General features: G+C 39.7%; 2 protein-coding genes across 3 annotated transcripts in view; one reads left to right on the top strand and one right to left on the bottom strand.

Annotated features, from left to right (window-relative positions):
• LOC145893791 (dynein axonemal heavy chain 5-like) overlaps positions 1-7,854 on the top strand; it is a 44,088-nt gene extending 36,234 nt beyond the window's left edge. For both annotated transcript variants that reach the window (XM_082982131.1, XM_082982132.1), the window contains exons 69-86: positions 44-178; positions 354-509; positions 777-959; positions 1,128-1,298; positions 1,738-1,925; positions 2,196-2,386; positions 2,665-2,786; positions 2,861-3,010; positions 3,600-3,845; positions 4,083-4,302; positions 4,596-4,835; positions 5,079-5,248; positions 5,542-5,757; positions 5,997-6,077; positions 6,198-6,329; positions 6,534-6,686; positions 7,056-7,290; positions 7,423-7,854. In XM_082982131.1, coding sequence (XP_082838257.1) covers positions 44-178; positions 354-509; positions 777-959; positions 1,128-1,298; positions 1,738-1,925; positions 2,196-2,386; positions 2,665-2,786; positions 2,861-3,010; positions 3,600-3,845; positions 4,083-4,302; positions 4,596-4,835; positions 5,079-5,248; positions 5,542-5,757; positions 5,997-6,077; positions 6,198-6,329; positions 6,534-6,686; positions 7,056-7,290; positions 7,423-7,577 — 3,144 coding nt within the window. In that variant the 3' untranslated portion in view covers positions 7,578-7,854. The remainder of the gene's footprint in view (positions 1-43; positions 179-353; positions 510-776; positions 960-1,127; positions 1,299-1,737; positions 1,926-2,195; positions 2,387-2,664; positions 2,787-2,860; positions 3,011-3,599; positions 3,846-4,082; positions 4,303-4,595; positions 4,836-5,078; positions 5,249-5,541; positions 5,758-5,996; positions 6,078-6,197; positions 6,330-6,533; positions 6,687-7,055; positions 7,291-7,422) is intronic.
• Positions 7,855-7,987: 133 nt separating this feature from the next.
• LOC145893792 (tyrosine aminotransferase-like) lies at positions 7,988-14,120 on the bottom strand. The gene is made up of 11 exons (XM_082982133.1): positions 13,983-14,120; positions 13,520-13,659; positions 12,842-13,014; positions 12,410-12,568; positions 10,795-10,933; positions 10,668-10,720; positions 10,439-10,521; positions 10,048-10,117; positions 9,781-9,990; positions 9,342-9,440; positions 7,988-8,802 (listed from the first exon to the last, which is right to left on the bottom strand). Exons 1-11 carry the CDS (start codon positions 14,024-14,026, stop codon positions 8,686-8,688), a joined length of 1,287 nt encoding a protein of 428 aa, XP_082838259.1. The 5' UTR covers positions 14,027-14,120; the 3' UTR covers positions 7,988-8,685.
• Between the last annotated feature and the right edge of the window lie 657 nt (positions 14,121-14,777).

The raw sequence follows: 14,777 nt of genomic DNA, 5'->3' as shown, positions 1-14,777 counted from the left end.
TGTTTGGCTTCCGTTTTTTTTGCAACAAACATTCTTATTTTAGGGGCTTCCCAACGATGAGTTATCCATCCAGAACGGGATTATTGTGACGAAAGCAGCCCGTTATCCCCTACTGGTGGATCCCCAGGGTCAAGGAAAGATCTGGATTAAGAACAAGGAACAAAATAACGACCTGCAGGTGAGTTGTAAAAAGTGCAAATAAGTGTTTACCATGAAGGAATTCGTTTCCACGCCGCTTCAGTTCAATTCCAACTTCGTTATCCGTTTGAAGGAAGCGGTTTGGCAAAATGAGCACTTTTGGCTGAAGTTTCGGAAGAGTAGTGGATGATTAAATAATCCATTGTCTTCCACAGATCACATACCTGAACCACAAATACTTCCGGAACCACTTGGAAGACGCTCTTTCCATCGGAAGACCTCTCCTCATTGAAGACATCGGTGAAGAGCTTGATCCAATGCTTGACAACGTCCTCGACAAAAACTTCATCAAACTTGGTTCCACCTTGAAGGTAACTCAGATGCTGTTGGTCTCAACGAACTCTTCAGTCCCTTTATAACGTGCGTTCCAAAATTTAGCCTCAAAAACATGGTGTTGAATTTGAATGCAGAGCTTTTTGTGATTAGCTTTTACCAGTATATAAACTTGCCTGGAGTTATTTGATGGGAAATGATAAATTTCATTAATAATTCGCTTCAAGAAGCGTTCCTTGCATCAACTGAATTTCGAAATTTCTGTGTATTCTGTACAACAACATTTGTTTGCTGATTCTTTGCAGGTAAAAGTTGGCGACAAGGAGGTTGACGTCATGAAGGGATTCCGACTTTATCTCACGACCAAACTTCCCAACCCAGCTTACACACCAGAGATCAGCGCTCGTTCATCCATCATAGATTTCACTGTTACTGTGAAAGGTTTGGAAGACCAACTTCTTGGAAGAGTGATTTTAACCGAGAAACAGGTTTGTAAGATGATGGAGTCGGTGCGTCAATTATTTTGAAAATATGCAAAAATAAACAATTATATGCAACAATAATAGATAATAGACACAGAATTGTTAAGATGTTGAACTGAATTTCACGTTCGAGCTCAAATTTGTTTTTCATTCTCTTCCAATTTCACCTTCCAGGAACTCGAGAAAGAGAGAAACGATCTTCTTAGTGGAGTAACATCCAACAAGAGGAAGATGAAGGAGCTGGAAGACAACCTCCTCTTCCGACTCACATCAACCAAAGGAAGTCTTGTGGAGGACGAGAGTTTACTCGGGGTCCTCAGAATCACCAAACAAACTGCTGAGGAGGTCACAATATTCGACGAATACAATTACGCTCTTCTGGGGATAATCTTTGTGAACATAAACAATTTGGTTGCTTAGCAGCAGTGCAAATGTTAACACGCAAATATCTCTGCACGGTTTTTCATGTCAGTGTTGCTGAAACTAATGTCCATACACATTTATACGAGTACATCTGTGATGAAGGCTGCTGCATAACAACCGAAACGTTGGTGTTTTATTACTTCCCTAGAGGAGCCTTTTTTGTATTGATAATATGCCTGGCAGCATCAGTAATGGTTTGTTTAATGATTAACGAACTCTGAAAAGCTTGTTACATCAAACTTCTGTAGCTTTTTCGCTGGCAGTATTTCTAGTCAAATAAAAACTGGTTCGCATGACGTCACGTTAACAACAAAACATATTTTGTGTTAAACCTCAATCACTGACATCCAAATCTTTGCAGGTGACGCAAAAACTTCAAACTGCAGCCGAGACCGAAGTACAAATAAACGCAGCTAGGGAGGAATACAGGCCGGTCGCCACACGGGGTTCAGTGCTGTATTTCCTCATCGTTGAAATGTCGATGGTGAACGTGATGTACCAGACATCACTCAAACAATTCCTCGGGATCTTCGACTTGTCGTTGACAAAGTAAGAAACTAAAGTCTGTCATGCCGTTGTATCGAATATTTGGGCGGTTTACAGTTAAAAGTTTATAGTCTGGTGTCATGGGATCATGGATCGACTAAGTATTCATTTTCTGATACACACGACCTATGTTTTTCATTGGGAAAACCTTACTATGTTCTGCTTGTTGTGAACCATATCATCAGTTTTTAACGTAAGCGTAAACTTTGCTTGCACAGTTTGCCAACCAGCCGTAATCGAATAATTAACAAACTTTTCATGTGTTTCATTCAGAGCCGGAAAAAGTCCGGTCACCCAGAAGCGAATCCACAACATCATCACAGTTATGACGTATGAAGTTTACAAGTACGCCGCACGTGGATATTATGAGTCGCACAAAACTCTTTTCACTCTCTTGATGGCGCTAAAGATACAGCTCACAGCAAAGGAAATTAGGCACAGGGAATTTCTAACTTTCGTCAAAGGTAACCTTTGTGACGTTTTCACTAAAAATCTGCATATTTGCCGGAATGAGAGTTGACGACTTTTGGTAACTGTTGTGTGTTGTTGATGTTCGATTAACGTTGAAGTTGGCTTGGTTACAGCAATATCTTTAATTCGAACCCAAACTAACCCCGATCTCAATAGCATTTGTGGAAAACCCAAGTATTACTGCAGTTATTTTACAATTTGGGAGAAATCCAATCCTTTATTAAGTTGCTTATTTCTTCACCGTCAAAACTTTCCTAAATCGTATGCAAAGGTGGAGCATCCCTTGATTTGAAAGCTTGCCCCCCGAAACCTTGCAAGTGGATTCTCGACATGACTTGGCTCAATCTTGTGGAACTTTCCAAACTCCAACATTTCCACGACATCCTCAGACAGGTATCCCACATTGGAAATGATCATAAAAAGGTTTATAATGTGGTTTCGTGCATCAAAAATTAATTTCATTCCAGATCCAAAACAATGAGAAACAATGGAAACAATGGTTTGACAAAGAAGCTCCAGAAGATGCAACGATCCCTGACGGCTACGAGGTTTCCTTGAAGATCTTCCACAGATTGCTCCTCATCAGATGTTGGTGTCCTGATAGAACCATGGTCCAGGTATCTAAGCCTGCATATTTCAACATTTGCTAACAACTTAGTTTACTTAATACTAATTGTTATAAAACAACTATACTGGGTCAGTGAACCAAGCAATTCGTTATAAAACAATGTTTGTTTGTTTGAGTGGATGCAATTTACCGAATTAATTAATTTAGATTACATTCTAACCCGCAGTAAAGTAGAAATATTAACTGTAACTTGCAAAACATCAATAAAGTTTCCATGCTAATGTGAATAAAGAATGGAAAAAACTGGGTCAATTATAAAAGCCAAGGCCCCTGGCAGGCTGTCGATCGCACACCATATCGATATGATGTTAAATTCCAACATAATAAGTTGGAGGAACTGATTATGACTTTGTCAGGCGAAATATATTTTGCTCAATAACCATCCACCACCTGAGCTGTCCACAAATGGAATTTAACATATAATCGCTTCCATGCTGAATATAGAAAGTATTTATCCGCGCTTGTCCAATGTTCCCCGTATTTCATTGAAACCGAGTGAAAGGTTATCTTAGTCTTGAAGTCAAATAAACACATTCAAAGAAATAGGTGAGGTTAACACCGAGGATTGCTTTTTGCAGAGTCGCAAGTACATCGTGGAGAGCCTGGGTCCGGAGTTTGCGGAGGGCGTCATCCTCGATCTGGAGGGGATGTGGAAGGAGAGCAATCCCCGGACTCCTCTCATCTGCTTCCTCTCCATGGGATCTGATCCCACCATCCAGATTGAAGCTCTTGCCAAGAAGATGAAGGTGGAATGCAAGGATGTGAGCATGGGACAGGGACAGGAAGTCCACGCCAGGAGATTGCTTCAACATTCTATGACATACGTGAGTTTGTCTGATGGAAATCAAGCGCATATTATTATCCATGGGATTACGCTGCGTGTGTCAACTTGCAAAGTAACTTGGGTTTGTGGACACTGCAGGGCTTCTCAATTCTAATTATTAGAATTTGCAATATTTATTTTGTTGAATATCACAGCTAAAGTTGGGATTAAATTGTTTATTCCGATCGCCCCGTGCTTGGTTCGTCCCGAGTTACACAAACGTTGTTTACGTTCTTAGGGAGGATGGGCCTTGCTCCAGAATTGCCATCTCGCTCTCGACTTCCTGGATGAACTCCTCGTTACCGTCACTGAGACGGAAGAGGTTCACTCCTCCTTCCGACTCTGGATCACAACTGAAGTCCACCAGAAATTCCCAATCACTTTACTCCAGAGTTCAATCAAGTTCACAAACGATCCCCCGCAAGGACTCAAAGCAGGACTGAAAAGATCTTATACCAGTGAGTGACGTCATGGTCAGGTTGTTTGTGGTTTAGGAAGGAATGTTAGTTGAAATTGTTTTCAAAGAGATTCTGAAATCCAGTGTTGATATCGTTTGTTACAAATCATGAATTATGTTCACTGGTCACAATTTTTCATCCAACAACGAAAAATACTTGCTGAGAACTTAAAACTATAGCACAAAGAAAACACGTGTTGACAAATAAATAAACATAAGTTAATAAATAAACAAGCACTATATATTTAATGTAGCAGGTTGTACTTAGTATGGTCTAACTTACTCTTTTCCCAGCCATCACCCAAGACCAACTTGAAATATCCAACATGCCTCAATGGCGCCCTCTGCTGTACGGTGTTGCGTTTCTCCACACGACCGTTCAGGAAAGAAGGAAATTCGGACCGATCGGTTGGAACATTCCATATGAGTTCAACCAGGCAGACTTCATAGCTACTGTCCAGTTTGTGCAGAACCACCTGGACGATATGGACATTAAGAAGGGGGTTTCGTGGAGCACAGTGCGATACATGATAGGTGAGTAGTAGACAAATAATACTTGTTGGAAAGGGGCTTCAAAAATTGAAATATTGGGATCTACCCAAAACTGCAGATGCAGGCCTAGCGATCACTGCAACTTATTTTATAATACTAAAAAAGCAGTAGCTTTTTATGTAGGATCAGCCTGATTTATAAGCCATTCTGGTTCACTTTGGTTTTTATATTGATTCATTTTTTTGATATTCTTTAACACATTGACTCTATCTGTTTCTAATGAAGGTGAAATCCAATATGGCGGCCGAGTGACGGACGATTACGACAAACGTTTGCTGAATACTTTTGCTCGAGTTTGGTTCAGTGAGGCCATGTTTCAATCCTCATTCAAGTTCTACAAGGGATATGTTATTCCCCATTGCAAGAGCATCGGCCACTATTTGGAGCATATACAGGTATGTATACAGAGTTGAAACTTTAGGGTTTAACGGCGTAAACTCTCCCAGCATCCAAGATGGCCTGTAATATATGTAGATTTATTCGTATAGGTTAAAACTATAAAAATAAATTTTTTGAGAATTTTGTTATGTTTAAGTTGCTGTTGGGCACGGGCAAAATCTTTCATTTGAACTTACTTTGAAGAATATCAGCACTAAGATTTACATTTTATTGCGCTTAATTTTAATTACTAATCACTGTCTACTGTACAGTTTAACGATACCTTAAATTCCCACGCTTCAATCCCCAGGCTCTCCCATTGGCTGACACCCCGGAAGTGTTCGGTCTTCATCCCAACGCTGATATCACTTACCAGACAAACAGTGCCAAGCAAATACTCGATACAGTGCTCAGTATTCAACCCAAAGACAGCAGTTCTGGCACTGGTGAAACGAGAGAGGATGTCGCTTACAAGATGTCCGACGACATGTTATCAAAGCTACCTGAGAATTACATTCCATATGAGGTTATTGAGGGGAGCTAATCTGTACATGGGAATATTTGGCTTTGACTGAAATTAAATTACTTTTTACACGAAAATATCAATAAATATTATTATATAAGTATCTCGGTTGCTGGCAAAGAAGTATTTGCCTGCATGGATGCAAAATATCGACCAGTTAACGTTGGTATCGAATACTTGGATTCTAAACGCTTAGTTGTAAAAGAAAATATTTCAACACTAAAATGTTGCTTCCACTTCAGGTGAAAGAAAGGCTGAAGGCGATGGGTGTTCTTCAACCAATGAACATCTTCCTGAGGCAAGAAATCGATCGAATGCAAAAGGTTCGAAAAAGTTTGTGCAACTGTGGAGGTTTTACGTGGATCGAAAATTAAATAGAAATTTGAGATTTGTTGTTTTGGAGAACTTGGATTGTGAGATATGGAAAACCTTCTATATTGCAGGTAATCAGCCTCGTCCGTTCAACTTTACTCGACCTCAAGTTGGCGATAGAGGGTACAATAATTATGAGTGAGAACCTCCGGGATGCGCTTGACTGCATGTACGATGCAAGGATACCATCGAAGTGGCTCAAGGTGGGCTCAACTTTTGTGTGTATTTCAAAATTTGGGGATCGCCATGGTTTCAACCAATGTACTGGGCAAAAATTTTGTTCTTAAACTTAGTTCGCAAAAAAGCAATCCAAAAAAATCATTTACATTTCACCATTGACCAGATTACAACCGTAATAAAAATGTTAAAATCCACTTCTGCTTTAAACAACAACAACTTTACCACAGGTTTCTTGGCCTTCCAGCACCTTGGGCTTCTGGTTCACAGAGTTACTCGATCGGAACAACCAGTTCCGCAACTGGTGTTTCGGCGGACAACCAAAGTCGTTCTGGATGACTGGTTTCTTCAACCCACAGGGATTTCTTACAGCTATGAAGCAGGTAAAACTGCCTTCGTCAAAATATCAACTTAATGGAGATGGGAAAGTTGTTCCCAAACTTTCTTTACCGTCTAGAATGCTTAAGTCAGCCTTCCTGTCTGATTATTGATGGGGGGTTTATATCATAATAAGATTTTGTGCCCTCGATATAACATTACACATTACCACTGAACCACATGGTGATAAGTTAAGAGTAAAAGAAAAGCTCGTGACACCCTGAAGGTTACGAAGCACTGAGCTGGGATTAAATTATGTTCATAAATCCTGTTTGTCATAATACATCACAATAAATGTGTGTAAATCTTTAATATTGCCTTTGACATCACGACCTTCTACATACTAATGACATCACACTTTATGACGTCAACAGGAAGTGACACGGGCTCACAAAGGTTGGGCGTTGGATAGCGTCGTCCTTCACAACGAAGTAACAAAGTTCACATCGACCGATGACGTGCAGTACGCGCCACTAGAGGGCGTGTATGTGTACGGGTTGTACATAGAAGGAGCGTCGTGGGATAAAAGGGGCCAGAAGTTGATCGAATCTAAACCGAAAGTTCTCTTTGAACTGATGCCGATCATCCACATAGATGCAGTGCAGAAAGGTATGTGCTTTTATAAGGGGGTCGGCGTGCTTTAGACTTCCTGTTTTGTAAAACATTTAGAAAATGTGATCTCTGACGGCATCTCTGTTTGTTTGAAGTTGATTCCTTTATTTCAAACTTTGTATCTTCCAGGCGGGAAGCAGGACACCAGAAGTTATGGTTGCCCGATCTACAAGAAACCATCTCGAACTGACAGGAACTACATAGCTGAAGTTGATTTGAAGACAACTGTTAACCCAGACAACTGGGTATTAAGGGGTGTCGCTCTGCTCTGTGACGTCAAGTAGACATTATGTCGTCATAATGTAGATTTATGTAGCAAGTTAGCTTTAATAGGGAAATGTCTGTACTCGTATACATGCCTTAAAATCACGTAGTTTTTATTAGCTATATAAAGTTGATGCACATTATTTTAGTTATATTTTATATTCTTGTTCGGCAAGTGCTTGTACTGTGGATGTCCCGCGTAAATAATTATGGTTGCATTCCAATTTTTACTTAAAGTTTGATTAAATTTAACTAAGAGCAATTATAGTTTCTATGTTTCTGTACCTTTATAAATGCAGTAGACCGTTAAATACATAGAATATATTTTCACACTTACTGTTTGCTTTTTGTGGCCATAAATAGTTGGCAACTATTTTAATAATGAGTTTTTAACATATAACAAGACACAAACTTGGAACATATTTTGGGGTTAAACTTTCTAGCAGATGTTTTATTTAAAACTTCAAAGCGTCATCACAAAAATTACTTCAATAAACGATTTTAACACAGCATGGTCCTACAATAAATTACGTACGTTTAACTCAACAGATTGCAGAAAAAGTGAACTTGCCACAGTAAACATTCTGACAACAAACACATTTAAACAAAATAAAACTATGGGGATTGGAACTTGTAAACGTTTCAGCTTGTTTTCGCTAAATTGGAAACAAGAAATCGGTTTTGCAAAAGTCGTTCATCTTTCAACAATTGTCATAAACGGGGGTGGAAATTGTGTGTAATACCGGCATAATGAGGTGTCAGAAAGTTTCGGTAAAAAGTATGTGATAAAAACTGCACGAAGGTTTCACAGTCTTGTGGTAAATAAAAGGGCTAGTTACGGCTTCAAGGTAACAGCACGACGACTAGTGTAGTACAACGATGAAAAGGTGGTATCACATACAGGGCTTCCCCAAAACGAATTAACGGAACTTGTGTATCACAGAATGTAAATAAAGCTTTACAAACTACATAGAAGAGGCGATTAATAAATATGCAGACACCAACAAATCGTATTTGTAATTTAAAATTAATTTCGCGACTGAAAAGGTTTTGCTTCTTGTTGAGTTTTTACTGCGGCTGATGTGGAACGTACAAGTGCGAGTTTATATGAACAAAGATAATTTGATTTTAAATCGACTTCTTGTAATATTTCTTACAAAACTCCTCCAACCTTCTGCAAGCCTCCTCTGTCTGCACCTCCGGGATTGTCAGAACTACCCGGAAGTAGTTTGGATATTCGAAACACTGAACAAAACAAAATACCATGAGTTCAGTACAAACAACTCTTGCTATCCTTTACATAATGTGAGATTTATGAAGGACGAGAGGTGTGATTTTATCGGTTGTGTTATTTTGCCAAACCAGCGCTTTGTGTGCCCTGAAGGTTGATTCAAAGTGTTTCATGTGCTCGTGTTTCCACATGAGAGAGACAAAACTTATCAAGTGACGTCATGTTCACTTTCCACCCTCCCATTTGTGACGTAACGCGTGATGAGCTCCGTTTAACAAATTCAACCTCCAGTATAAAAAGAGTCAACATTTGTCGGTAGAAATCAAATAACAAGCAAGTATTGAAAGGCCAAGCGCCTGACCCGTATTCCAAGAAGAAAACCTGATCGGGATTCGTGAACAAAATATCCTGGGTTCAAATCCCGGTGTGGTCAAAAAAGTACTAAGAGTTTTACATTCATGTTAGAATTCGTTTTTGACTTGCGTTTATTTTCTCAGTTAGCGCGGTATTACCGACCTATGTTTACCTAAAACTCTTAGTTTATTGAACGAACCTTGGCAGGAAGGCAGAATACACTTTGCTCAGTGACGAGTCGTTCTGTGAAGGCCACGTCATCCTTTAAATCAGGAAATCTTTCCTGTTCAAAACCCACCTGAAATTGTCGGGAATGTTGTTTAAAGTTTCAACTTGCACAAATATCAAGTTCCTAACTACTAACTAGACAAACTAACGATCATCAACTTGGGTTTTGATATAACTTACTGTCATGTAGGCCCATAGTAGTTAATAATTTTGCCTTTAAGACATTGGGAAACCACGTTTGCTATGAACTCGATTCCAATTTGCCAAACATCCTATGTATGTGCGTTACTTTCATAGACATGTTTCATACTTTACCCACAAATTGGTCAGAAAATACACGAGAAGTTTACCCATTTGACAAACACTACTTATATTATATTCGCACCACATTGTTTGATGCAGATACCTACCATCATATACATTGCTGCTGTCGGTTTGATCGGCTTCAGACCAGGGATGGCTAAAATTCTTTCGAACAAACATTTGGCGTTGACTTCTATCTTAGCTACTGTGTTGTCGTGGAAAGATTGCGGGGTGTTGAGAATGGCTGGCAAAGCAGCTTGAACGAGAGTACACGGGCCTAGAACTCGTTGCGAGAGCTGCACCAGACCGCTACGGATCTGAAATGTAACCGCAGATAAAAGAAAAACACTTTCTTGTGTGAAATCCCAACTCACGTCTTTGCCGAAAACGTCACCCCTGTCGTGAACAACCAACCACCCTAACCTCCAACCAGGAACCAGAAACCTGCAAGAAATAATACCTCAATAACACAACAGAAACAAGCTCAGTATTTCCAACTTGCTTTACACAGTTTTTCTCGGGGTTTTAACATCTTGTGTACTTGTTTGACACGAGTATGATTGTTATAGTCGCGTAAATCGGGCTACAATTTATGGGCGCCTGACTCGATAACCTTTATGGTTTTATAGGTGCCCACGCCATTTCATTTCTTTGTATATTGTTCATCTGGGTAGTTGCTTTTTGCGCAAAATACATTTTATTTGATTTACAATTTACATGGCAAGTTTAACTAAAAGAATTACTTCTCCCTGGAGAATTACTCACGTTTTGGCGAGACCCCCACAGGAGAGAACTGGTACCGTGGTGGACTCTGACGCACAGGATACAAACGTTTCGCCACTAAACACCTGGAATCAAACAAACAATGATTAACATCGGCATTGGTGCATGGTGACCCCATGACAGAATATATTTAAACTAACAGGGTTATTACTGCATTAAACAATTGACTTATTCCTGCCCATAATATTTGTAAACACGGCTTTGGACTTACTATTTTAGAGTAGATTTCGTCTGCGATGATCGGGACTTTGTGTTTCTCCGCGACTGAAATAAAACCAGCGAAAATATTTGAATTGAGATCGAAAAAGAGGCGGGAAAATAATCAAATCGAGATCTACCGTGTAAGATATCCCGGATGTGGTTGCGACTGAAGTTGGAACCGCACGGGTTTGAAGGATTCACGACCACGATGGCTTTGGTATTTTCATCCACCAAACTTTCCATGTGTTCCAAGTCCGCCTCCCACCTTCTAGCCGGCTGCAAGGTCACAACACGTGATTTAGAGGTCACCGCACGTGTGGTTTGAGACACGTAGCTTGTAACACGAGTTCGGGAACCGCGATATACATTGCTGGTTTAAACTAGATTGAGAGGAATTACAGCAAAGCAGTTTTACAAAGCATGCAGATTTACAGTTTTTCAACACATAAACCATGCGATCCAAAACGACATCAAGTATTAAATATTAAATAATTAAATCAACTAAATAATCTTTCAAAAGTTTATGAAGTTCACCCTTCTGAAGGATTTTCGATAAACGTAAACACCTTGAGCACCCCAGAAAAATCAATTGTTGGGTGGGAGGTGCCATGGATTAAATATTAGGCACAAAGTATTCCAAATATCGCACAACTAAGCAACTATGACGTCACAGGCACTCGGCGTCGCATTCGAAATTATTATCGGCATTCTGATAATTATCATTCTAGGAAGTATTATCTCTCTCAAGATTGTGAACAACCTTCAAGAATCTGTCGGCAACCCAAGCGGACACGACCAACATAATATCGGAAGGGGTTGCAATCTAGAGGTTAATTCGGTTCGATTTAATTATTTTACTTTTAGTTTTCGTTTTCAACAAAATCTAAGTAAGTAAGTCTTTTTTGACATAATATAGTTTGGTCATGTTGAAAGTAATCTAAAGTATGAAATATAACAGTCTGGTGGAGGCTATTGCATAGCAATCGAAACGTTGTAGTACTGCTGGTGCCTTGTAGCAATAAATATGCCCGGCAGCACCAGCAGTGAATAAAATAAAATATAAAGCAGGTTTGAATCAAGTGGAAACACGTTTTAATGTGTCGCGTGATTTTCGTTGCAATTAACTCAGAATAAACAAAAATTATTTTTCTTTCAAAATCTTTCGTTTAGCCACACGGGGGCGCTTTGTGGAAAACTTTCTATTGACGGAAAATTGTTACGTCACCATCCAACCTTTGACGTCAACCAAAACAGCTGATTGAAAAGGTTTATTGTGATATGTATAACACAGAAACAGACACACCCCCGTATTACTGAAATCTACACCGCTTCCCTTTCAAGCAAATGACACATGCGTACACTCGCTGCTGATTGGCTGATTTAAGGGGCGTTGTCTGTGGTACGTGACCTCTCGTCCCATGCGAAGAAATAAGTGCCGGGTTTTGTGGTTGGAAGTGAGTGGAAGGTTTTGTGTGACGGCCAAACAACTAAGTGTTCTATGTATTCGCATGAGAATTTGATCCGGTGGCTTTAATGAATGTAAGGTCTGGTCTCCAAACCTAATGATCCCGATACGATAGCTGTGATCGCCAACCTTTGCAGTGGGGCGATCCTGACAATCATGCGATTGCACGAAACATTGCCAGTGAATCATTTAATGTTTTCTGGGAATTTCTTTCATGATTGTGAACAATCAACGCTTTCCAAATGCAGCCTTAGGTTGAACGAAGACGAACAACTTTCATTACTCACCAAACAGTCGTAAAACTTCACTCCAATTCCTTGGGACAGAGCGAGGGTTTTATAGAGGGAAAACCCCGGTCTTGGTACAACAATATTATCACCTGGACTGGCCAGAACTGTGATCGCCATTTGGATTGCATCCGAACACCCGCACGCAAGATAAACATCCTGCCAAGTAATTTACGTTAAAACCAGCTGCAGTCGCCGTACATAAGGTGGGGAATACCCTAATCATGGACAAAGCAACGCGTTATATCGGTATGAGATTGAAAATAACTGGGAAATAAATTGATGATAAAATTATACAACAATAGAATTGTTATTTAAACAGCCTAAGTACTGACATGGCATTGCCTTAAAACTGTTATATGTTTTTTTAGTTCACAAAGTAATGATTTGGTAACGCAATGACTAAACACAACTGTGCATCCACAACCTTACCCCAGCGTTGACGGTAGCGCCACCTGTCGACACAAATGACGCAACTGCCGTCCTCGCACTCTCAATTCCGTACGAGGGGGAATACCCGTTGTTGGTACCCTTGCGTACGGCGTCAACAATTGCTTGTTCGGCTTCTTGGGGTGGTTGGAAGTTTCCGAACACTGTAGGGTCGCCTGCATTGTTACAAACTGTGTTACGACAAAAACCAAGATCACTTAATATGCTGGGAATTGAATTGTTTGAAACAAAATGTTTCAGATTTACCACCAGGTGTCATGGTTTAACTTTAAAACCTTGAATTTTGGTACAAGATTGATTTCGTGAGGTATAAAATATTTTCACTGTTCAGGAAATGAAGGCACTACGTATATTGACTCAACGTTTGTAAGTTATTCATGGACAACAGAAATATTTTAGGGCTGTATAAGTGGTAGATTGTGGCAGATTGTGGCTAGTTCCTCTTATTGTTGAAACTTGAAAATAAAGAACTCAAGAACCTCAAGTTGACAGCAACGAATGACTTTGTTTGTTGCAATGCAAGGGAACCAGTAATCTTGCACGCAGCAAACTCACACATTCACAACACGACCCGGTTGCACGACTTAATTAACTTAACGACTTTTTCCAAAGGCACGTTTTGACCCTTCTATGTACATTCAGGTTATTTGCAGAAATTACCCAAGGAAAGAGCAATCATCTTTTTATCTGGGTTCGGTGTCAATTTCATTCCATCAACAATTGCACGAATCGGGTTAAATGTGTTCCTGGCAGTTACAGATGCGCCAACCTCCCACTTGCTTCTGTTGCATGGTTTACTTCTGGAAGTACCAACAAAAGTACATTTAGTTTAAATCCCCTTGCATAACAACTGAGGTTTGTCATTATGTAAAACTGACGATCGCCATAGAACGGAATATATTTTCCCTTATTGAACTTTCAGAATGATAATGTTTAAAGCTGAAAAAGCCGATGGACACAAAGCGAAGCATCCCAAAATCCCCGCTTTTTACCCAGTAATATCGTAAAGATAAAAGTTTTTCATGTGTTTGTAACAAGTTGTAGGTTCACGGCAATTTTTAAACACACACGCATGATGTCTGGTACATATATTGTAATTATGTATTGGGATAAGTACACTTACACTTTGCTGTGGCCGTTTCCGTTGGTTATAGCGGCGTTCTCCATAACGTATTAACAAATTGCAATAAATATTTCGTAACACTATTGCGGCACCTGTATGACGTTATAAACAACTGTATGTAAATATATTTGCATACTAACAAGTATAAGCTGCAAGGAGAATGGTCTGAATGCTAAACAACGACTAACATTTACATTTATACGAAACACAACCGAGATTTTGTTAAACTGAGCACTGGTGAAAACCTGTAAAATATAGTTCAGTCTAACTTCCGTGTGGTTTAGGACTAACTTTATCTCAAACATTTTTGCAGTGAATGTGGAAGTTATGCACGCTCAGAGTAATTACAAACACGCACTGTCGATTGCTTGCTTGTCTATTGTGACATCAAACACTTAATCTTCGGTAAGTGCGGACAAGATCAAATGGTTTTAGTTTAAAGCGGCTTCCTCACCATTAAAGCCAGGCACGCAAGCACAGAGGTACGGAGGTATGAACAACCACAACTTCACAGTCACATTTAAATATCCCGCTTTCAAACGTTTCGTTCGACAAACAAACTACATGAAGTTTTCTATGTGCAAAATACAATCTCTCCAGTATTGTGCGTTCTTGCAGCAACCGCGTAATGTGATGACGTGCTGCGTCATTTCCGTTTACAGTGGCTTTACAGTGAGCTGATTCAGCTCGTATATATCAACGCTTAACAAGCTGTGTTAAGCGCCAAATACAACTTAATACTGCGTTAATACACGCATTAAACGTCCCATGTGTTTTAGGCAAGCGAAAGATTTC

The sequence above is a fragment of the Ascidia mentula genome, chromosome 3, assembly GCF_947561715.1.
Source record: "Ascidia mentula chromosome 3, kaAscMent1.1, whole genome shotgun sequence".
NCBI classification, from domain to species: domain Eukaryota; kingdom Metazoa; phylum Chordata; class Ascidiacea; order Phlebobranchia; family Ascidiidae; genus Ascidia; species Ascidia mentula.
Note: the sequence above shows the minus strand (reverse complement) of the source record. Positions and strands in the feature narration are given on the sequence as shown.

Excerpts from the sequence above, each read along its gene's own strand:
- LOC145893792 (XM_082982133.1), bottom strand. The coding sequence starts at position 14,026 with ATGGAGAACGCCGCTATAACCAACGGAAACGGCCACAGCAAAGT. Across the intron at positions 13,015-13,519 it reads GATGATTGCTCTTTCCTTGG|GCGACCCTACAGTGTTCGGA; the intron begins GTAATTTCTGCA and ends GTAACAATGCAG. Across the intron at positions 12,569-12,841 it reads GCGCTACCGTCAACGCTGGG|GATGTTTATCTTGCGTGCGG; the intron begins GTAAGGTTGTGG and ends ATTACTTGGCAG.